This window comes from Thunnus thynnus, chromosome 19 (assembly GCF_963924715.1).
Source record: "Thunnus thynnus chromosome 19, fThuThy2.1, whole genome shotgun sequence".
Lineage (NCBI taxonomy): Eukaryota > Metazoa > Chordata > Actinopteri > Scombriformes > Scombridae > Thunnus > Thunnus thynnus.
The window spans coordinates 23,858,066-23,883,215 of NC_089535.1; the positions used below are offsets into that span (position 1 = coordinate 23,858,066).

At 38.4% G+C, this 25,150-nt stretch overlaps 2 protein-coding genes and 1 long non-coding RNA gene across 3 annotated transcripts in view; all 3 read left to right on the top strand.

Moving 5' to 3' along the window:
- The first annotated feature begins 637 nt into the window (after nucleotides 1–637).
- Nucleotides 638–3,744, top strand: LOC137170732 (uncharacterized). Its single transcript, XR_010924662.1, has 2 exons — nucleotides 638–1,277; nucleotides 3,160–3,744. It is a non-coding gene; the product is annotated as an uncharacterized lncRNA (long non-coding RNA).
- Nucleotides 3,745–8,623: 4,879 nt separating this feature from the next.
- On the top strand, nucleotides 8,624–15,181 carry LOC137170557 (glutamine synthetase-like). Its single transcript, XM_067574010.1, has 7 exons — nucleotides 8,624–8,669; nucleotides 10,140–10,314; nucleotides 11,740–11,901; nucleotides 11,990–12,136; nucleotides 13,122–13,249; nucleotides 13,413–13,612; nucleotides 14,511–15,181. The coding sequence occupies exons 2-7, from the start codon at nucleotides 10,146–10,148 to the stop codon at nucleotides 14,818–14,820; spliced, it is 1,116 nt and encodes a 371-aa protein (XP_067430111.1). The 5' UTR covers nucleotides 8,624–8,669; nucleotides 10,140–10,145; the 3' UTR covers nucleotides 14,821–15,181.
- Nucleotides 15,182–20,335: 5,154 nt separating this feature from the next.
- arrdc1b (arrestin domain containing 1b) overlaps nucleotides 20,336–25,150 on the top strand; it is a 41,514-nt gene continuing 36,699 nt past the window's right edge. The window contains exon 1 of the mRNA XM_067574017.1: nucleotides 20,336–20,542. Coding sequence (XP_067430118.1) covers nucleotides 20,425–20,542 — 118 coding nt within the window. The 5' untranslated portion in view covers nucleotides 20,336–20,424. The remainder of the gene's footprint in view (nucleotides 20,543–25,150) is intronic.

Sequence of the window (25,150 nt, forward strand, 5' to 3'; positions counted from 1 at the left end):
TCATGTCATGCAGATGCTGAGATAGGAAATATTTTTGGGGTGAAAAAGTTGATGTGATGATCATCCCTCGTAATACAAAAATCTGATTCTCTAAGTTGTTCTTATTATTTTGATATTGTGGCTTGAAGTTAAATATTTGTCTTCATTCTAGAAAATCTTGTCGGTCACAATTGTTATTTATGGATGGCTGCAAGGTGGTTTAAAGTGAAATTTCAGGTATTTTTGCTATAAAAAAAAAATAGTGCAGAAGTTAATAAAAATATTAATATTTATAAACAATTAATTCTGAAGATCTTTGATAAGTGACTAACATTCAATTGATTAACTATTTAATTAAAAATATTGTATGGTTACATCTTTTCAGTTTTGAAGATTTTCTTGCCTTTCTGCTTGTTCTGTTATAATATTTGGCTGCTGATGAGACAGTATTGATATATTATATATCCTCTATAATTCATAGTTTTTTAGACTAAATATTTATCAGTTGATGAAAAAGAATATTTATGAAAGAAATGAATTGATCATTCAAATAATCAATAATGGCAGCCTGTGTCAGAGGATGAATGGTATAGCCTCATAAAGCAATCATGCGGGAGGACACAGTCATGCGTGCACTTAATAGGTAGCTACCGGCATGACTCTGATTTGGTCAAATGCCTCGTTCATCTTTAGGAAAGGGATGACGACATCCTGTCCCTAGCAACGGTCGCGTCTCTACGGCAACATCCTCCGCTGTCCCCTCTCTGCAGCTGTCACCGTGACTCTCATCTGTTGTCAGTGAGAGAGAGAGAGAGAGAGAGTGAGAGAGAGAGAGAGAGAGAGAGAGAGAGAGAGAGATCACTGTTTTCACTCGGATGAACTGATGATTTTGGAGGATGCTGTGTTGTCATGGGTGGAGTGCGTGCGCCCACCTCTGCAGCCGTTTGTGTCTCGCGACTCGAGTGCCTGAAGTTGGACTGGACACGTGGCAACTTGGGCACGAGGGCCCTCTCCTTATCTTCCTCATCCTCATCATCATCAGCATCACCGTCCCTCCTCCTGCACAAGGCTGCAACCCCGCGCCGTCTGCAGCCCGGTGCTGCTCTTTCTCATCTGGATCGTTTTTTATTTGCACCGCGCGGTTCTCATCCAGCGGTGCGCGCGATTTGAATGGATCCGGCCGTGCTCATCTTCCTGCTGTACGTGATGATCGCGCACGAACTGGTCTGTGGCTTGATGCAGTACCGGAGACAGAGTGCCAAGCCCCGCAAACGGGCTGGACCTCTGCTGCGCTCAAGGTGTGTGTGTGATAGCTATTTGATACACCTACATTTACACAATAGACTTAGTAAATAGGCCTATGTTTGCACTGCTGTATTGATTGGTAGGCTACTACTAACCCAAAGATAGTTCTGAAAGGATTAACTGAACATCAGCTAATGAAAAAGATTCATATTTCATGTATAATACGACATACCATATTGCCTAAAGATTAATAGCCTAATTTATTAATCAGTTTTGTTGAGTTTGGTGTCATGTAATAAAATATAACTGTTACATGACATTTTCTTCAAATTCATCAGTGTTAAAAGTTGTCTACATTTAGCTGTACAGGAACAAGAACTTGTCTATGGATAAAATATTTGACTAAAATACTATTTGAGGTTCATTCTTGACCACTAGATTTCACTTACCGGATATTTTTCAGGAGCTTTCAATCATATCTCAGTGCATTCTCCATTGGATGGAACTTGATCAGATATCATCATACACAGCCACCTGTTTTCATATGACACAGGTTCAGTAGTTACGACAGGTGAGGACACCTGAGCGAGCTGCATTAGCTCCAGAGAAGCTCAGGAAAATAGATAGTCAGCGATCCTTGAGTTTAGAATATTTTATCAATGAAAGGAAAACTGAATTAATAAAATTATGATTTAAGTCACAAAATACTACCATTTATCATTAACAACAATTATGGATAATCAAGTGCTGGAGACATAATACAGCACCTTGTATTCCAATGGTTTTGAGGTTTAATACCCCATGCAGTCCTGCATTTTTGTCATTTATTAGTAAAAACATGGCTGTGGTGTCAGCTTTAAGTACAAAGAGTCACTCGCTTTTCTCTGTTTTTACACCATTATACATTGAATATTTGGGGGTTTTTCACTGGTCACCCATGAAACAAATTTTGATTGTGGGAATATTCTGGGAGCATTTTTTGTAGATAAGAGAACATTTAAAAATTTCCTCAACAGCCACTTTTCTGTAAAGGTTTTCCGCAAGAGTTTGAAACCATCTGTTTCTATTCAGCCATAAGAGCATTAGTGAGGTCGGACATTGATGTTGGGTGATTCAGTCTGGCTCACACTCGGCGCTGCAGTTCATCTCAAATGTGCTGGATGGGGTTGAGGTCAGGGCTCTGTGCAGACCACTCAAGCTCTTCCACACGAAACTGGGAAAATCATTTCTTTATTGACCTGGCTTTGTGCACAGGCAGTACTGTCATGTTGAAACAGGAAAGGGTCTTCCCCAAACTGTTGCCACACAGTTGGAGACACGCTATTGACTAAAATATTGTAGTGTGTAGTGTTAAGATTTCCCTTAACTGGAATTAAAGGTCCTGAACCAAACCATAAAAAAGAGCCTGAGACAAGATAAGTTATACTTTATTGCCCCTGAGGGGGAAGTTGTCTTGGCTTAAGTGCTGCATAGGAGAGACCAAATGTACACAAGTATGTGGACAGGGGTCAAAAAGTGAACCTGACGGAAATGTTTCTGAAAATTTCTTTGACATTTACAATGAATAATAAGCCTTAGGGGAGCCATAAAAAAGTATGTGTTTCCTTGGCAAACATACAATTTTCACTTTGAGCTCAGTGTTTTAATTAATCATTGTCTTATTGACAAGTTGGTTTGATCTTTTATTCTAAAAAATATCTCTGGATGAATCAGTTCTGAAATAAAACAATTTTTGCTTTGGACAAAATTGAAAATTATTACAACTAGAGTTCACTTACACTCTTGGAGTTAGATGTTGGTTGATTGCAGGAAAAGTGATACCATTTACTAGTCTTATGACCTGAAGATATGTGGTGCGTGGTTGATTACTCACTCTTTCTACTGAAATTGCCTACGTTGTGGCTTTCTGTTTAATCCCTTGTACTTCCTCCTCAGCACCCGGGTATGTCAGGGAGCATGGAGGGTGAGCAGCCAGCCAGCCAGGACCGACAGAGGAGGGAGAGACCTGAGGAAGAGTGGACGCATCGTGAGAAAAGCTTAATCAAGAGAGACGACAGATATAAATGGCCATTTGTTGAAGGATAACTTTGACTTGATTTCCATGTGACTGCTGAGCGTGAACTTTTTGTTTGCCAGTCAGATCAAGTCCACCTTGCCTTTAGGCTTTATTTTAATTGCACATTCGAGCATTTGAACCTTTTATTACTGTGTTAGTCTTAGTTCTTTGACAAGTGAACCATGTGACACTGTTGGCGAAAGGAATTTCTGTCTGACATAAATTAAGGTTCAGATGGCCAAACTTCTGAGAGAGTAACACCAAAAATGCAGCATTTTTATTGAAAATACAAGCCATGGCATTTCAGTAGTGATCTTCAGGATGGACTTTCATCAGATCAGTATCTCAGCCTCTTCTCATCAGTTTACTTTTGAGCTGCACCTTTCACAATTGTTGTTTTGTGCTCATTTTGTTTTGGTTTGGTTGTATTGCTAAGACAGCCTATTAAACCCATCCACCAGCCATCCCCTTTGCCTCTATTTCAAGTGATCAAAGGTCAAATGTGAAATATCATGGGCCTCCCTGGCTGATTTTTATTTACCTAAGACTGACAATGTGTCCACAATGTTCCCATATTTTTTCTCTAGTCAGTGATCTATTTTGTTTGACCCTTTTCCTCCATTGTTTTTGTCTCTCAGGTCAGAAAAAGCCCTAAAAATAGAATGAAATGCAGGGATATTAGTGGCCTGGTTGCAGACCTCTGAATCGCTGCCAACATCTCTGACTTTACCTCTGATTCAGTTATGTGCTCATGGACAGCTGTTTCCCTGGCTGGAAAAACAACAACAGAGTGAATCAGAGCTTTTTAGATGGGATTAAAAGTGAGAATGTTGTCTTCTCGCACCAGAGCTAGAATCCATTCAAACCAATCCTGTTACACATCTCTCAACCATTTGTGCAAGAGCTTTTCTTTGGGGTTTACAGTGAAGAGAATTATTCAGTTTGTTATACCCTCTTTAACCAACAAATAAGTTTTGATCAACATGACATTATGTTAACTGCTCCAATAGCAACCACTAGTGCAGCAGCTAAAGGCGACACAGTTAACTGATGTTTCTGTCCAGTCCCTTCTGAATAATAAGGTTAAAACAAAATGGCAATTCATTCTGATTATATCACCCGAGAGTCCCTCAAAGCATCAATATTAAGAAACTACAGGCAAGTGGCTCTGTGAGGCTGTACTAGGGTACTGCACTCAGCTAAATGTTAACATCAGTATGTAAGCATTCTAAATTTTTGCCAGAACAGCTGAGGCTGATGGGAATGTCATTTATTTTGCATGAATTTGGGCATAAACCAATGTATTGATCACACAGAAAATGTGACCTGGTGAAAAAGCCACTGCAAATCCAAAGTCGTCAAAGTTATGTACAGGATATTTCACAAAAAAACCCAAAATGTCAACCTGCTGGTGGTGCCAGAGGAAAAAGTCAGGGGATCACCAAAGTCATCAGGATACCATGAAGATGATACCGTGGATCATCTGGGAACCATGAAGGTACCAAAATCTGTGCCAAAGCATAATGTAGGGATATTTCACTGGATAAGTGAAAACTTTGACCTGCTGGTGATGCTAGATGAAAAGTCAGGGCATCATCACAGTCACTAAAATTCAGTCTATGTATATCTGTGCAAAATTTAATGCCAATACATCAAATACTGTTGAGATGTTTCAGTCTGGACCAAACCAAAACTTCTGGTCTAGATACCACTAATGGTAAGTGGAAAATGTTTTCAGGGTTACGTGACTAGTTAATGTTCCTACTTTTTATCGTAATGTGCGGGTGGTGCCGTGTACATTATCTATTTTCTTTTGTACTTTGTCATTGTTCCCTCCTAAGGTTGGTGAACCTTTGCACCACAAGCCAACAAAAACAACAATATGCAAAAGAATGTCATCCTTCAAGTTTGTTGTTTACTGTGGTTGTGAGTGAACGATTTAGTGATGACGAAAGCAATCTTCATGCGTGGGAGGGAAAGGGAGGGAACTCAGACTGTATCTCGTTGATCCATGACTCTTGATGCCTGAAAATGATGTCATAATCATAATGTGATATCTTCTGACCTGATTCCTCTGTTTGAGCTGCTTTTAGAAACAAACTTTGTGCTCAGACTCAGAACTTCATGAACTGAAGGCCTGCATGGATTCACTGTCATATATTCATCTTCAGCTTCAAGAGCAAAAACACAAACAAACAACAATTTCCAGTGGAGTATGAACGAAACACTGCTTTGCCTTTTTGTTTATTAATATCCCTTTTTAAAACTGTGCATATGTCACATGATGTGGCAGTTATGGCACTGAATCTTGATCAGCTAATGATTAAACATTGGCAGGTTGAGTGACTGAAGCTTCTTGTTGAGGATTATTTCAAATAATTTGAACTAACAGGTATCAGGTTCGTCAGTTTATTATATCTGATAAACTGTTCACGCTGAACTCAATTTCACTGCGAGACAGCTTGTGGTCTATGGAGGACCAAAACTGCCAAAATCATAAATGAATAAAGAAATAAGTAAATGACTCAATAAATAAATTAATATGCCATTAATTGCACCAAAAATAAATGTAGGCCTTAATTAATTGATAAAAATGACATGAATTAATATTTCTGTTTTAATTTGCTTCTGTATTTATTTACCTTTGTATAAATGTATTTTTTCTCTCCCATTTTATTTATTCATTTATTCATTTTTAAATTTATTTATTTATGTATTTATTCATGCATTGGTTTCTGTGTTATTTTCCCTTTGCATTTTTCCCCCCATCTATTTCCCCAAACTTATTTAATTCTATATTTTCTTTTTACATTTCTTTATGCATTTCTGCTTCATTATGCAAATGATGGAGTCAACTTTTCACCTATTTGCACCTTTTCACCGTTGTATGGTGGTGTCAGCTAGATGCTAGGTGCTGGAGTTGTTAAGAGAGGCGGCTAATAGACTAGAGGAGTTATACAATACCATACGGCGTGAGAAGCAGCAGAGAACTGGGAAGATGTGCTGCTAGCGGCAGGTAATGCTGTGTTGTTTCACCTCACAATGTTGTAATGTTTGCTATCACATATCAGTTAGTACCAGCAATAGTAGTGATTGTCTACAAGATACCCACAACAGAAACTAATGTGCAAAGATCAGCTTGTTAGGTCAGTTATATGTCACAGTGTCTGATTAAACTCTACTTTTATGGCACTGCCACACAGCAGAGAGAGAGAGGCAGATAAAAAGAGTTTCTAATCAAAGTTTTTAATAGGACAGAGGATATTACAAAGGGTATGGTACTTTCGTTCAGTTCATATTCCAGTTTTGTGTTTGGTTGCTGGAATTTTGTGAAGGCAAAGCATTGGAGGTTTGTTTGCTTCGTCTTGCTGCAGGCCACTTTTACACTTAAGATTAGCTCTGGTGCTCATTCTGACCTCAACATTTTTGCATACTTCAGGTCAAGGGTTGAACCTCATTCCATCTTAACCACATTCCTTGCTATTCTGTTTCCCTCACTTTCCTGTGTTCCGCAAAGACAAATCATCATTTTTAGGTGGGTACTGTCTTATACCATTTGGATATTCATTTCAAAGGTACAGAAAAATTCATGCAGCTATGAACAAGTCTTGTCTTGACTATTTACTTGCCAATTAACTAGCCTCTCTGTTTTGATGGGTTTGTGTACTCCCCATTTAAGTGCTCCTCAGGATCCAAGGTTGCTGGGTGGGGATTCAAATCTGGTGAATTGGGTGGCAGTGATTTAAGTGTTTAGTCATTCATTGATATGGATGTGTGTGACTGCCTTTCTAAGATTATGGGGAACCATTGTGAATTTTACATTGAGCAAATGTAACCATTTCTCTTTCTATGATATATTGTATTGTTTTGTCTTTGTAACAACTTTGTATTGCTTCAGATGTCAAGGTGGAGGTGTGACAGCCCTCTCACTGTCTTGGAGGCTGCCTTCTGGCTATTGGCTGACAGCGGAGGGTCATCAGTGTAATATGGTTCACCTGGGCCTGCCAAGCTATAAAAGCTAGCCCATGTTGTCACTCTCTCTCCCCTCCTCCTGCTGACATCCACCCTGACTCATCTTTTCTTTTGTTTGCACTTTGTTCTAAACACCTTGTTTTGTTAGCTTTAGAATAAATAAATATTTGTCTTAAGCATATTTGTTTTAATATTTGTTTTTATTTGGTTAATCAATATTACAATATCTAAGTGTTTTCTCATTGGTTCATGAGGTGTGGTTGACTTGACATTGATGACAGAAATTATTGAATATTCAATTTGTAAGCACTTCATTTTCAGATATTTGATAGGAATTTCCCTTTTATTTGAAGGTTAGTTTTTCTCTCCACACAAAGGAATGCGGTCCCTCAAAAGAGCGCCAAGGATCCTTTTCTTTCAAAACACACCTCATAGGCTATAAAAAGTTGTATAACTCTCTTCTGCTTTTTGACTTGCTGACAATTAAAATTATACCTGCTCCTGCATGCAGAGCTAATGTCAGCATGAACGCTCCCTTAGTCCTGTTGAGATACAACAGAAATTTGTCATTTGGTTGTTTGGGGAACCCATGGCGGCCTTTTGGTGGCCCCTCAGCTCCCAAACAGCTGCTGAGGTTGCTTGTGTCATCAGCATCACACCCTTAAACACACCATCACAGTGTCTCATGTGATTATTCCTATTTCTGTAGGAGTTGTTGAATTTCTGCCCTCATGCCTGATCTGAGGACAGCTAACCAGATGGAAACTGAACATATGAGCTGCTTCTAGTCTGTAATTGTGTTCACTGAGCTGCAAGACTTGACTCAGCTCAGCAAACAGCAGTCACTATAAGCAGATGGCCTCTCCAGCACAGGTGGGTGTTCATTATTATTTCTCATGGGAGTTTATGGTCGCCTCAGCTGTACCTGTGCAATGATTTGATTGATTTGTTTTGTTTTGCTTTCTGTGTACACTTTTATATGTTTTATTTGTATAGTATATGTTATGTGGAGGACAGAATGGGTGGATTTTGACTGAGGAGGTCAATTTAAATGTTTACAATGTGCTGACTGTATACGGATGTCATGTTTACTGCTTGACATGTTTTCTCTCCACAGAGCAAATCTTGTCACAGATTTTAAATGTTTTTCTTAACAGACGCATGAAGGATCTGTTTTTGTCTAATGAAAACATCATCATCAGACTGTATGTAATGGAAACATACATACAGTATTACACATAAACACACACCTACAACTAATGAAAGCCTTTAAAATGTCATATTATGTTGAGTCCACGTGATCCTGTGACGTCAGAGTGGTCATTTACATTCCAGTTAAATACCACAAACAGGTTCAGGCAGATCAGACAAAGTTGTCTATAGTCACTTGACTACATCTGGAGCCACCTGTAACACAGTAAGTCCAAATATTTATCTGTTTTATTTTTAATGTGCTTCAACAAAGCACAACATTGTGTAATCTGAATCAACACTCATGATTTGAGTTAAAGTATCAATTTTTGATCCTTACATGAGGAAAATTGCTGTGTTTGATGCTATTAACTGGATAAATGTGGTCATTAAGTATTACAGCTCAAGCTACCTGAACTTATATTACTAAAATCTGAAGGTTTTGAAAAGTGACGGTTTTTGTGGAAGAGTTTTATACATTATACTTAATCTTCAAGTTTCATTTTCGTCAAAAGTTATTCATGACATTTAACTGAACAAACTTTTACATATTGCTGAATATAAGAGTGTTAAAGTTGTTGAGTGACGGAAACATGAGGGAAAATGAAAGTAAAAATTAAGTCTTGTACTTTTTCTGTGAATGAAGTTAATGGAATCTTTAAATTTAAGTAAGCATAATATTATATTATGATATATATGTATATGTTCTTTATCCACAACTGGATCTGTTAGTACATTATTTACAGATTTTGTAAAAAAAAAAAAAAAAAAAAAAAACATATGTATATAACAATAATAAATAATTCATAATTGATGAGGTGCACATGCAAAATGTTGTGTGTATATTGTGTAATTAATAGGTTATAATATATTTGACCTACTTATTGTTTACATTTTACTGACAGCAAACAGCTGTTCCTGGTAGCCTCTGATTGGTTTTCTCTTCCTGGTTTATGTTTACATATACATGGTATCGGCACTCTTTGTCTGTCTAAATCTTGCCTGATGAAGGTCTGAGGACTGATTTGACGTTAATAAAATGAGTACAAGTGATTGACAGTATGCATTCAGAGACCAGATGTTACAAATTTTCATAGTTTTCTTCTCTGTTCTATTTTCATTTACTGTAATTGTGCTTCATAGAGAAATCAGCAGAGCACAGGCAAAAGACAGATTTGGTTTCAGTAAATATTAGTGTACAGTTGTGCACTAATATGTGCACTTGATTTATTATTTTTAATCAGATGGGTTTTTTCTTTGTTCTTTGTTTTTCTTTCTTCTTCTCTATTTTTCACTGTTTGCTTTTGAGTGTTTGTAACTGCAGTCTCCATATACAAGTGTGTTTAAGTCTTGATCCTGGTCTTTTGTGCATGGAGTTTATCACCTGTCGATGAACATACTTGGTTTAAGGTGAATTGGAGACTCTAAATGTCTTAACTAAAGTAAAAGAAAGAACTATGGAATTGCAGCCTAAAAAACTTTCCTGAGGTAAAAGTAAACAAACAACACAATATTTCCCTTTAAGAGTTGTCAGAGGTAAGTGCTGTAAGTAGGCAGATCAACTACTAATCTAAAGAAGTGACTAATCCAGCGTCTAACATAAAACACAAAACCTAGGACAGATACTGGAGGTAACGAGTCACATAATATAATAAAAACATCACCTCTGCATTGTGATCTGTCTCTCTGATTAAAGGTGAACATGGCATCGGTGTCAGTCAGTTCCTGTCTTAACAAGGCTGTGCGCCAGCAGTACATGAGCCTGCCGCAGGGCGGGAAGTGCCAGGTCACCTACATTTGGATCGACGGCACTGGAGAGGGACTTCGCAACAAGACCCGAACCCTGGATGAGGAACCAAAGAGCATAGATGGTAAATGTCCTCTTTTTATGGTGAAATACTTTTGGGGTGCGTAGCAGTTGACATTTTACTTAACTTTATGGAGTCAACTTTTACCTTTGTACCTTTACTTTTCATGTCAAGATAAGGTAAAATATGCATTTAATACATTTCTTTAAGGGGTGAAACAATTGATCCTTCAGTCTACTCTTAGCAGTTAATGGCTTTAATAACTTAATGTAATGGTTATTTAAAATGTCCTCCAGCCTTGCAAAGTAGAGAAAATCATTAAATTAGGAGATTAAGAGATGGATAGAGATTACAGAATGATTTAGGCATTTAAAACTTATTTTAGGGATGTTTGTGGACTAGTGAAGGAGTTATTCATAAACAAATATCTAGAGGAATAACAGCTGCGTTGTTAGGGAGAAGCTCCAAGAAAAGGGAAGGTTGCACACCTACATTGTAAACAGCACAGGTGTAGAAGAGCATCCTGGTACAACGTCAGTGAAACGCAGGCTCAGCTAGAGACCAAATATTTTAGTACTGTATTGAGATCTCAGAGGGCACTGGTACTTAGAGTTGCACTTTATGTTAACAACAGATCAAATGACTAAGTGTAATGTTAAAAGGTGACCCTTGTAAATTATCAACTGACTCTGCAGTTCCACTCAGCTCTATGGGGCATTTTAGTCTCCTTTAGGTCCTTTAACCAACTTCAACTTTAATTGTTTTGGTTTTCCAGCTCTTAACAGAGGCAGCAGGTGGCTGTTTTCAATGAAAAAGGTCCAATAAACCAAATGTACCCTGATTGCCCTGCACTAAACAGCAGACAAGGTTGGCGACTAGCTGGTGGACAAAGTGGAGCATTTAGCAGTTAAAAAAGCAAAAGAGACCAAACTAAAAGGAGAGAGAGAATTGGATTTACATTCATCAGGTGGCCAGAAACATGACTCCAAATGAATGTTAATGTTGGTTTGTATCTGTTGGGTGTGTAAAAAGATATTTGACAGTGCATGGTAACAACTTTGTCAATGTTCTCAGCTTGTTCCACTGCCCCCAAGTGGCCAAATAAATCAATTAATGCTGCTTTAAATCCTTTCTTCACCTGATCTGATCATGGAAACCTTGAGATCCAAGGTTTTCACTTGACAGAAAAAATATCCTACTCTACTTTTGATACTTTTGGTACATTTTACTGTTAATAACAATCGACAGTGTATAATAGTGTAATTTTCCATTGTGATGTTTGTATTTTTAGTTAAGTTAAACATTTATGTTAATTTGGTCCCCAAATACAATAAATGCACAGGAATTTTTTCCTGGTGGCATCAGAGTTAAAATAGTCTGTGAGCTGATTAGGTTTCACATTACGCAGCATGACACAAATCCAATTCTGACCTATATTTAGAAGAGATGGTTTTGCTGACAATCTTTTGGCTAAAATGATATTACCAGATATTCCTGAGTGGAACTTTGATGGCTCGAGCACATACCAGGCCGAAGGCTCCAACAGTGACATGTACCTCATCCCTGTGTGCATGTTCAAGGATCCATTCACACTCGACCCCAACAAACTGGTCCTGTGTGAGGTCCTCAAATACAACCGCTTGCCTTCAGGTACATTTTTCACCTTTCTGTTTACCTTTTTCATGACCCATAAGGTTAGGACAAACAAGCTGTACTGGTTTTTGTCTTTACTGTCTAGAAAAGAACCATCGAGCGAGCTGCAACAAAGTGATGGAGAAGATTAAAGAGCACTCTATGTGGTTCGGCATGGAGCAGGAGTACACTCTCTTAGGAATTGATAAATACCCTTTTGGTTGGCCTGCGAATGGATATCCACCACCCCAAGGTGAGTCAGCAACCAATTTTCACTCCTCTTTGTTCAAATTATTCATGTGGAAGAAGTATTGCAAAATAAGGTACCACTGTTTAATGAGCAAATAAGTAATAAGTAAGTAATTTATGGCTTATTGATTTTTAGTAAAGTAAAGTATTTAATACTTAACAAAGCAATAATAAGCTGCTTGCAAGCTGAACATTTGGGTTGCCAGGTTGTGAGAAATCTAGACCATTGACTAACACATCACTAACACCTACAACTGCAGACCTCATGACTTATTAGAAAGTAAGAAATCCACAACTTTTTAGCAAGATAAATCTACGGGAACAATAGGATTAACAAGTTAAAAAAGAATCAGGCAAAACACTTCTGTAGCAGAAAACTCAGCTTTTTTTAAAAAAAAAATTAGAATTGTAAATAAATCAACTTAATTTAAAAAGAAAAGCTACATGTAATTTCAAATAAATCTTTGTGGTTTTTTATGAAATACTTTGGGAATTTTACCTCCTCAGAACTCTAAAAATAATCTGAGAAGGAAACATCACTTTGTGCATTGGCTATAAAGGATAACAATCCAAAAAGGTTGTGAATGAGCATAATAAGTTATCAAATCTGTAGTTATAAATGTTGGTAAGTCTCTAATAAAGAATTTGTTCCATGACAAAAATAAAATGAATTAAATTAAATGTGTAGTGTGAATGCTCTTTAGCTCTTGTTCCGACTCATACACCGGAGAATTTTCAGAACCTGGCAACCAAAAAGTTCATCAGATCTTCCCTGTGAATTAAAGAACGAGATAAAAAGACAAAATCATTTATGCTGGTGGAGGATCACCTCCAGCCAAACTGTTTTTTATAAACTGGCATATTATAAAGTGGTACCAGAAATAAAATTATCTCAGAATTGTCAATTAATCACAAATACAATTAATTTTTGCACAGACTTTGCATGAATTTTGTCTTAACAAGCTTCCCATCTTATCCGACATTTTAAGGTCCTTACTACTGTGGGGTGGGGGCAGACAATGCTTATGGACGGGACATTGTGGAGTGTCACTACAAGGCCTGTCTCTATGCAGGGATCAAAATCTGTGGCTCCAACGCTGAGGTTATGCCATCTCAGGCAAGTGTCAGCATTATTCAAATACACAGTGGAAAGAAAATGCTTCCACATTGGCATGACTTTGCATTCAACTTGAATTATTGTTCATGTTTTTTCTTTTCTTTCCATGTACTATTTCCTTATTACCCTCTTTTCATTGCCTCTACCCTTCTTCTAACCTCAGTGGGAGTTCCAGGTGGGTCCCTGTGAGGGCATTGAGATGGGAGACCACCTGTGGGTTGCACGCTTCCTGCTGCACCGTGTTTGTGAAGATTTCGGGGTTGTTGCAACACTGGACCCCAAACCAATGGAGGGCAACTGGAACGGTGCTGGTTGCCACACAAATGTCAGCACCAAGCAGATGAGGGAAGAAGGGGGACTGCAGTGAGTAAACATTTCCATAGAAACTTCTAATGACAGCAATTCATTCATTTTAATTGGTAAATAATTAGGATTAAATACGTTTTTATTGACAATGTTTTTATTTTTGCAAATGGTTGGATGGTTTTAAAAGACTGTTGGTAAATTATTAAAAGCACTGTTTTGAAGTCAGAGTTGATCTAGAAAATGAATGTTCTGGTAAATAGTGTCACTTATAGATTCTGAAACACACTCTAATTGTGTTTGCATGATCACAAATCTCTCTATAGACTGACTTATTTTGAATTGTGAGTGATTTTGTATTTGATATGATCCAATAACATAGCTGTTATTTGATTTGGTCTTAATACAATGTGATTCCATATAATACAATGAAAATCCCCAAGTATAATTTACAGTTACTTTACTTTTTGTGTCCTTATTTGATCATTTTTGGTACTTAGGGTGATAAAAACACAGTAACACACTGCAGCTTCTCCAACAGGCTAAATTTTTCACTGGTTGATCATTTCACATAACACATGCACCTTTGAAATTTCTCTGTTTTCAGGCAGAAATCAATTGGACTAATTTAATATGGACTATAAGTGTTTCTGTGACTGAAGTTAATTGAGTTTCTCTATATTCTGTAACTTAATGCGGCTATCAGCAATATTTATATATAAACGATGAAACACCTGTATGTGCAAGGGATAACTTGATAGCGTGATAGACCTTTATAGCACCTTTCAGCTCATTGTTTTGGATTTCTGGCCTTTACTGTTTTGGTTCACTCTCACAGTTCTCATAGTGTTGTTTGTGGCTCTGTTTTCTGTGGAAAAGCTCTAAAAACCTGCCATACACTAATGCCCAGCACCAAACTCCACTCAACCGTCTCTTCTGTTTTTTTCTCTGATGACAGATACATAGAGCAGGCCATTGAGAAGTTGAGCAAAAGACACTTGGAGCACATCAAAGTGTACGACCCACGTGGAGGTCAGGACAACATGAGACGTCTCACAGGTCATCATGAAACCTCCAGCATCAATGACTTCTCTGCTGGAGTGGCCAACCGTGGCTCCAGCGTCCGCATCCCTCGCCAGGTAGGCCATGAGAAGAAAGGCTACTTTGAGGACCGCCGCCCTGCAGCAAATTGCGACCCGTACGCTGTGACAAAGGCCATTGCGAGCACCTGCCTGCTTGATTCACAAGAGGAAGAGGAGAGCGAGTAGGAGAATTGCACATTTATCTGTGCATCTACCTGAGTAAGATGCTTGAATAACATGGCGATGAAGAAATTAAGACATGATGTTTGTTTTTGTTGATGAATTTATTGATCTAAGTAGTTTAGTTTGACATAGCCTACATTTAAATGTGCAGATGTGCACAGACAGCTGCTTCTCCAGTACTGTTATAGTCCTTAGAAATAAGAAGTTAAATATTTTGCACAGCAGTTTTGTCAGAAATGCGGGTGGGTTTTTTTCGGAGCCCACATACATATTATACTGTATTAAAATATTAGTCATTGTTTCTTAAATCTTGTGTTACATGTGTTAGTGCGGACAAAGTGAAATAAAGATACATGGTGCTGTACTGTCTCTGTTTTTCTTGTTTGTCTCTTAAAATTTGCACAAATGTAACAGGTTAAAACTAGAGCAGAGCAATCAATCAATACAATAGCAATAGTATCATGGTCAATATAGTGTAATTTGTCCTATTGATTGGTAGCTGAATGTCAGACAGAGACGTCAAAAGAAATAAGTAAGGAGAGGGAAGGAAAGACGAACAAGATAGGTGGTGTGCTGCTGACAGCAAGGAATAACCCTCATCCCTGAAGTGTTTTGGTTCAGATCCTGCTTTGAATTATAATAATGTGCGTCTAATATGTTTTTTCCATAAAAAACTACCTTAAGATCCTTAAAATGGCATCTCCTCCTTCTCCCTCATTGAAAAAACTGCTGGATAGCCTACGAGATGTCTCTTACTTCACTGTAAAGTCCATTCTCAGTGTATGTGCACTGGAGTCTTCAAGTTTCTACATCACACGTGTTTAAGTTGCATACTGGGCCATGATTGGCTTCCAAACTAGTTGTGACATCACAAATCATGTTCATAGGTATACGCCTTAAACTGAGAACTAAGATAGAGAAACTTTACTCATTCAGCAGATGAAGGTGAAAACAACTTTGTAGTGTCTCTGCACATACATCCTTCTGCACAGTGAAGCTCAAACATGCAGGTGAAGTAATAATAAGAAAACTAATTTTTCAGTGGAGGGACTTTAACCTACATGAAATGTAGGCAGCGCTGTGAGCAGTCAGTGTTCGGAAGCAACTGTGGGAAATAAACTGAGCTCATCTGGGTTCGTTCACTCAGTTTGGGTATTCAGTATATGTTGTGGCCCGTTAGAAGCTGCTATAGCCACAAAGCTTAGTGGCAACAAGGTGGCAAGAAGTTTCGGCAGAGTGGTGTGCGGGGGGTCCCCACGATTCTGCAGGTAAGTGACAGAACATAGCCAATAACTTTTTTAGTGAGTGTGTTATTGTGCTGGAATGTATATAAACAGAGAGAAAACATACCATGAGGTCCAGCTGAAAGCAGAAACAGGGTCAAAAGTCCCTTAATTCAATTTTTCAATTTTTTTCAATTAAATTCAACTTTATTTATTTACGCCAAATCACAACAGAAGTTATCTCAGGGCACTTTTCACATAAAGCAGGTCTAGATTGTACTCTTTATTTTACAGAGACCCAACATTCTCCCATGAGCAAGCATTTGGCAACAGCAGCAAGGAAAAACTCCCCTTTGAAGGGAAGAAGAACCAGGCTCTTGGTGGGCGGCCATCTGCCCTCACTGGTTGGGTTGAGAGAAAAAGAGGGAAGGGAAGAGAGGAGAGAGAGACACAGAGAAGCATAATAACAACAACACTAACAATAACAACAACAATAATAATAATAGAAATATGACTAATACTCTCAGTCCTTATCTCTTCCTGTCAGTTTCTGTTTCTGTCCCTGTGCTATTCTTATTCTGTCTCATCTTTCTCACTCAGTTCTTCATCCCTCACATTCAGTTCTTCTTCATCTCATTCTTCTTTCTCTCTCTTCTCCTTTTCTCTTCCCTTTGTGAGTTTGTCGTCCTCCTGCCTCTCACTCTGCTCTCCTTTTCCATCCCTCTCTATCTCTTCCTCTTGCGCAGTCTGTAGCATGTTTTGTTAAAGATGGTGCTATCTGCTGCTCTGCTCTTCCTTTTCAGTTTCTATCTGAACAATCCAGCTGCACTGACCTACAGTAGTCAACAAGTGAAGGGACATCTTGGTTAAAATCTGTGTTATATAGAAAGTATAAAGAACTATATTTGCTACAGTGATGTGCAATTACTCTAATTACATATACTGTGATAGGTTAAAAGACTTTATTCAGCTTATCTGACTCTAAAAGGAAAGACTCATACTTTTACAACAGTTGTGCTGGATGAGGAGAAAAGGCAAAAAAGGCCTTAAAAACATCAAAACATCCAATCCCAAGAGTAAAATAAATTCAGGAAACAGCCATCTGGCCTAAACCACCACTGTAGTTACGGATGTAAATACTTATGGCAACTGTCCACCAGGTGGAGCTTCTGCTGTATTTCTCATCTTACTTTGTCTCAGCATGACTCCACAGTTAAAACAACAGTAATTCACTTGTCAGATCCACCTGATGGAAGGTCAGAGTGTCATTACAGACCAGAACCTCTGTTTCCCAAATGCATCTTAAGGCTAAGATGATCTCAGTCTCATTTTAAGTCTGTGGGCTAAGATCACATTAATCTTAAAATCCTTTTGGGAAATGGGGCCTTGAGACATCTATGCAGCACTTTATGAAGGGAGAAGAAGGATGTGGTTTGAGTAGATGAACCATCAATCCACAACAAGAACAACATGATCTGTTATCATATGATATATGATGGCAGAAAAAACATGAATGAGGTTGCCTAGTCATCAAACTCTCAGTATTGGCATGGATTCACCTCAACCTGATGCTCAGTGTATCTGACATATGGCGTTAACATCTTATCCTGTTACTTCCTGAAATACGATCCTCTCATTTTCAGCCTTGCGGTGTCAAAATGACTCATTATTCAAGCTGTTGGAGGGAAGCGTTTTTTGCAATACGAGTAAACAAAAAAAAAAAAGAGATTCTTTAGGCCAGATCAGATGCCACCAGATTTCCATGGATACAGGGAGTAACTTGGCAACCATGGTGTTTGTCTGTCGTCATGGAAACATCAGAGCTTTTTACCAGGAATATTGGCAGCCTTGTGAGATGATGACGGAGAAAGAGAAGCAGAATGAAAACTATTGTCTGTCTCTGTGTGTTTGACGTCTTTTTTTTTTTTTTTTTTGTCTTCTGATGAATGCCATATTTTTGCTTCATAACTAAAACTGAAAGTGGAAAGAATAAAAAGCAAATAATCTTTTCTGTGAATGTTTTATGCATCAAAGCTATCAAAACTTTCAAATCTATAACATTCATCTGCTGGTGCTGCACATCGAGACAGGAAGTACAGTTAGAGACAGGAAGCATACACAGAGATGGGAAGTGCATGAGCCAAGAGAAGTACTGTGAGACAATTTTATTCAAACTGTGTGTCTAATAGTGTATGTTTTAACTTACCAAAATACAAAATGAAGTGCACTTAAAAATGCCAGCATGCAGTCTAAAATGCCTTAATTTTTGAGTGTGGTTTTGATGTACTTGGTTAGCCCACAATGGAAATGGTTGAATCACTCACAGCAGGAAAAAGTTGCGGACGGTTGTGCAATGCTTTGCCAACTGCTGAAAAAGAAAAGAAAAAAAACACATTTGTGTTGAATATGTGGTGCAATAGTTTTACATTTTTTACTATATGTTAAGTTTTGATTCACAGTCTTTTGGTTCACACCTGGTATCTTTTCCTGTTAATACAAGACAATATGGTCATACTTTGTTCTCTAAATGCCAACATAGTGCTCTTAACATTGACTAAAAGGATTGCGACACTGCCAGTCTACATGCAATACATTTTGTTTAGAGGGTTTTCCTGTTTTGAACATAGACAATATTGTAATAATGTCATTTGAGACAGTTGAGTTGAGTTCCCCACACTAACACCTTTACATCTTGCTGAGAGTGAACTCTATTACAATTGAACTGCATGCACTCAGAAATTAAGTGCAGAAAAGTACTTTTTGGAGGGCAGTGCCAATAAGGCTGGATTATCAAAGGGCAAAGTGGGCAACTGATCCAGGACCCCAGAACTCCAGGAGCCCCATAAGCTCTAGTCTTGATGTACTGTATGTTACCCGAGATCCCGAGGCCCTAGCTTGAGAAGGGTCCCTGTGAAAGACTAGTTGATAACCTTTCTATTTCAGATTTGTACTTACATGTTGTATATTCCTGAATCATTTTGTGTTTAATCAAATAACCACACAGGTAGAATTCTAGCTTAAAAAAACTGTAAACAATTTACAGAGTGAGAGGAAGTAAGGACTTAATAGTGTCCCAGCAGCTCATTTTTTACCTTTGTTTATCCCATGCATCTATAATGATACACTGGAAAGGAATGTAGGCCTACCAAATGAACAAGATTTCTCAGACTGCGTGGTAATATTTTTCCTGTATTATCATCCTTGGAAAGTCCTGTACAGTCAAAATGAAACTGAACCTGCATTACAGGTATTACAGTAAGGGTAGACACATGAGGATATGGCTGTGTACAACATGTGTCCAACTTTCAAGTGCACACAGGATAAACTGCTATAGTTGGTGAAACAACATCACCAACTATGGCATATCCTTTCAGTCTCACTGGTATTTGGAGCTCTGTATTTCCTTTTCTCAGCAGAGAAAAGGAAATACAGTCCTTCTTTTTAATAAACAAGGACGTATCAACAGTTGCATTATAAAAATAAATAAATAAATAAAAACATGGCAAAATGTGTACGGGGTGAAGGGTATTAAGTTGAGTAAAGCCATTAAGTCCACTAAATGAAATTCATCCAGAATGCTGACATCTTTCTTTCTTTCTTTCTTTCTTTCTTTCTTTCTTTCTTTCTTTTTTTGGAGATTGACTTCTGCAATTACAATGTTGAAAGCAGGTTTTAGAGCCAGTTAATTTAGATAAATACTAATTGTAACCTTCATTTATATAGGCTAGCACTTTTCAAAAATAAGTGCTTCACAGACATAAAAACAGAAAAGACACAGTGAAATTATAAATTAGAATAAGTTCAATGCAATCAATGAGCAGGACAATGAAGAAAAAACTCAAAAATAGACAGCTAAATTAAAAACGTAAACAAAACAAAACAAAAATACAATACCGTGCAACTAAATTATATTGTGGTACTCAAAGTGGGGTCCGGGGACCCCTAGGGGTCCTTCAGGGGGATCTGGATGGTCCCCAGCCAAAAGGGGAATCATTTATTTTCACTAAAATTTCATCCGTAAGTAACACAATGACAGAACATATGACTATTTTGGTCATGGGTTTCATACACTTTCTGTAATAAAACATCTCAAAGCAAAAATCTTATCAAGTAGGGGAACCTGAGACAAAATCTTATCAGATGGGGGTCCGTGGTCTGATTTGTGTCAGTTTAGGGGTCCTTGACGTGAAAAAGTTTGAGAACCACTGGTATAAACGACCTTCGCCTTCAGCCCATAAACCGCAAGATGAATCAGTGATTATCCCTCCCATTACTCTCAATGGGCTGTCAAAGTGACGTCAGTGGTCTCTGTCGGCAGCAGGTGAGAGCGCAGCGTCGCCTCCTCGCTGCTTTCACAGACGCAGAGCGGCGGAGGAGCGGAGCCATGGGAAAGCTTCAAGAATTTGAGATCACTTTTGCCAACAACAAGGTGGTTTACAGTCCGGGAGAGTCTATACGCGGAAGTGTGAAAATACGAACCGGCAACTCGCTGCAGTACAAAGGTAACCTCCAACATTTCCACACAGAAGGAGAGAAACATGTTTGTGCCAGCGTGTCTTTCAGCTGCTGGTTCAGCGAAGCGCGCGGAGAAGGTCGATGTAAATAAACTTTTCCTCGGTGATGGTAGACATGTAGGAGAATATATGTCGCTGTGGCAACAAAGTGGTGATTTCTCAGCCGATTGAACGTCTCGTTTTGTGACCGTGACCGCCTAAAAAATGTGGTGCGGACATCACGGATTTCGGTGCTGCTGCTGCGCCGAGGAGAGGACGGAGCGTTTCCTCCCGGCAAATGACACCAGCAGCCGCGGAGGATTCTGTTGTTGTGCCATAAAAGCTGGTTGTTACTGCTTCTCGTTAGTCAGGCCGTTTGAAAACCACATCCTGGATCACATCCTGCTTGTTATAACATGTTGCTTCCACATATTGTTTTTTGCGAACCCTAGAAATTGTTTGGAGATATTGTTTGAATGATGAGAAGCTTCCAAAAAAAATCAGGACAACAGGTGTTAAACACTTTATTGCTATTAAAAAAGATTTGTCTGTTCATTTACGGTATGGAAGGATATTAAAAGCTTTTACTGCCAAGCATCACAAACTTGTGGGTACAGTTAATAATGGGAGTAAAGTAGGTTAACAAGGTGGGGAGCCGCTCTTTGGAGTTTCCATGGAAGTACACAAAGAATCCATTGTATGAAAGTGATCCTTGTGGGGATTCTTCTCTAATAATAGAGGGCTGCTAACAACTTTAACTAGCCTAAAGCACTTGTTGTATGGGAGTCTGGCACAGAGGTATGTTAATTGACAGGGACAGTAAATGAGACGGGCTTCTGTGTGTTTGCCGAAGTTGTGAAAACGAAAGATGCAAATGTTTACCTTTTGTCATTGCCATGAAATAACAAGTGTAGAACTGCACTTGCAACTTTCCCCACATGCATTTTAAATGTGTGCAACATAGCCGGCTGCCAAGTGAACATCCATCCTCTCAAAGGAAACATTCATGAACATCTGCTTCCAACAGCACTAATCTATCAAGATGATTTACTAAAAAAGATTATTCATGGCTTGATGTCTTGATGATTTAAAAACCTGATTCACCTCTTGAATTCCATCATATTTTAGAGATTTTGTGTGTGTGTGTGTGTGTGTGTGTGTGTGTGTGTGTGTGTGTGTGTGTGTGTGAAGTTATGTGGTGTATGTCTAACGTGGTGAAATTAATTTGCCATAATGCACAGGCTGACCTGAAGCAGATGGTGTTACAACAGAGGTCAGAGCTCCTGCTGAGCTCTGTTACACTGTAAGGTCACATGGCTGCAGTTCCCCAGTACCTGACACCGGCTTTATTCCTAAATAGACCCTCTTGTGGTGGCTGCGGTGGCAGAAATCGGCTGCTCTTCTCCAAATTACTGTACGTGAGCAGCTCAATAAAAGTATTTTGCAGTAAGATGGTGACCAGAACATGTGGAGAGATTCAGATGTTGATTGAGGCTTTGGATCAGCTGCACTGACTTGAAATGTATCTGTTGCAGTTACTGGTCTTTGTTTGAAGTCAGATGTCACAAATGCAACGTTCAACCAGACCACAGTGTGCTTTCAGTTCTCACTGCTGTGACAAACGACACAATTATTAACAACACTGATACACAAATCATCATTTTTCAAAGCAAAGTAGATCTTAAATCTTTAATTAGATAAATGCAAAAAAAAAATGCACTTCAAGAGAAATAAAACCAGGAAAGGAGAATAAAATTTCACGCTGCAATCATCTTGACCAAAATGATTTTGTTACATTGTCATTCAGTTGACTTCAGAAATAAAATAACAATCTTCAAACGGTATTAATGACAAAGGACAGTCACATTTATATGACTGTATCTGGATGTTGTGAAGGTTCTGCCAGAGCTGACACACACCTCCACAAACACTTAACTAAACACAATTACTTGAGGTATATTTTTGAACAATGTGACCCAATAGAACAAATTTTTATTCAAGCCTTTCCTGGAATTCGACTATAAACGTTTTTGACAGATGTTCTTTCTTTGAAAAGAACCACAATAACAGAAAAGTTCATATCAATATAACTTTTTATAGTTTTGGCAGACTGTGACAGTTCTACAGAGTGATTTTATCCGGCAGGCTGGACAGTAGGAGGTAAAAAGTTAAAAACATTTTCAACAGATTCTTTTAGTTTTCCAGTGGTATTTTTGTCAAAACTGAAATATATCTCTATATTTGCAACTTTGCTTTGATCGTAGAAAAAGTGCCGTTTTCTCTTTGTCTTTCTAGTAGAACAAAACAAAATAGCTGTGTCCACCTTCTGCCATGATAAATGTGTATACTGGCATGCTGCTGAGTGCAGACCACGTAGGAGGTGGCATAGGAGAGTCTTCTTGTTGCTTGTAACTGCTGTTTTTCTGTGACAGCACATACTGAACTGAAGCTCACTAAAGCTCAACTGTAAAGTGTGACGGGGAAGTGATATACAAGATAATACTGTTTATGCCAGTCAGAATCCTCCACTTCTTCTTCCTCCGGGTGAAGGTTCTTCAGCTGAGGAGCTCCATCTCAGGCTCACAGCATGTCCGTTGTACTGTAAATGCCGAGGCTGCATTATGCATCCAGTGATGTCACCCCTCTAAATCATGACTGCTGATGATTCCATCAATCAGACAGCTTGAATCATGCTGAAGCAGGAAAAAAGGTCTCCATATCTGCTTTGTTTTGAGCGTGAGAATTTCCTGTTTTTGTGTCTTGAGGAAAGAACAAAGAGGAGTAGGTGGTTTGTTACGGTAAATCTGGAAACTCATTGATGGGGAAAGTTGGAATAGGTTCATCATTTAATCCGTTTAATGATTTTATTTGATTAAGGATGTCTCATTAAGTCAGATGATGAGTCACAATGGTAATAAGTGGGCATGGTCCTAGAGTCTTTTTTTTATTTTAATTTTTTTACCAAAAGAATGAATATCTCTTAATGAAAACAGCAAAAAACACATTTTTAACTGAAGAGAACTAAGCATTTGCCTTGAACATGTGTTGGTCAACAGAAAGTTAATCGTTGACAATTCTTCCGGTCCAGTCAGCTTTCCCATTTCTCTTCCATTCCGTGTTCATGAGTCTCTGATAGTCGATTTTAACAGCTGCTGTTTCCCACCAGAAATCTGTGTAGCGCCCATGAAAGGCAGAATCCATCCTCAGATACTTCCCCAAAGAGCAGCACTGGTCTTCTTTTTCAGGGCATGATATCAAAGTGGACTGTAAATGTATGTTTTATGTCCTTTGAGAGAGAGTGTGTGTGTGTGTTTGGTGTGATAAGCAACAGAGGCTATCTGTTACACAGATTGTGGCACCATATGAGCTGTTTAGTATTTTATTTACATTGCAGTGTGTGTCTGGTGTGTACTGTTACCAAGTAACATGATGAAATAAATACAGAGGGATATTATTAACAACATACAGGCTTTCTGAGCTGCTGGATACTGTAGAGGTCCAAATTCTCAGCCTCACTGTATTATTGATGATGGAGACCATTAGACAGCATTTCTATTGATTGGCTTCCTTACAAAGACATTTGTCTTGGAGCTTTCAGTCATTTGAGCAGAGTCGTGAATGCATGAATGAAAGTACACGAATAAGCAACTTATACTATACTGATACAGACAGACTGATAGACATGTCGTTACTGTCATGTTATTGTCGTTACAGTAGAGCAGGTAGCATAATATGAAGAACAGTTGTGGGAAGAAATTGAGCAGCATTTGTTCAGAAAACCACTCATCCTTTCTTTTGCAGTGGTTACCAGAGCCATATCTTTGGCTCACTTATGTAATGCGTTTTAGCCTCTGTAGTTTTGATGTTTGAGTGGTTGGGTGGTTGGGATTTTCTGCGGATCTTTTCCGTTTTTGTGGTGTTTCAGGTGGATGGACTAATTTGCAGTGTTTGTTTTGCTCGCAAAGTAACATAGGTGTTTTTGACTGTCATCAGTTTCGGTTTATTTGTTGTTCCTCCCTGTTGCCGGGTCAAGTCAAGTCTTGTTTTGTGCTTGTTTTGATGTAATGCGTCTCTGTGCCAATGCAAACACGGCAGAATCGCATAGAGGCCTCAATCAAGATTAAAAATCAAGAAGACTTATTTTAATTAATCATGCAGCTGTATGTGCATGATTTACATCTAATGCTGACGTTGCAATTGTGCAGGAAGTAGCTAGTCCTTTATGCTGTGAGGCAAAAAGTATGTTTCGGGTGGTGGATTGGCAATGTAGTGCGTCTGACTTTCATGCTGAAGATTGGAGTTTGCAACCCTTCACAGACAAACGATTAATGTATGTTTTTTTAAAAAAAACCATATCCAAGATCTTTTCCTAATGTTAAGTTTTTAATCTTAACCTTTTCTCATCCATAGTTTATTTGCCATAATCACAATCTTTTCCAAGTCATAACAATACTATAGATTCTTGATTTTTTTGGTGTTATCATTGTCAACAGAGCACTTTACTATTTGTTTTTGATGTCTTTATTTGTAAGATTTTTTAGTATTTGTTTGACAGTTGCCACAGACGCAGAATGAATTTCCTAAACTTATCAAAAAAAGTTGAAATATAAACTACAT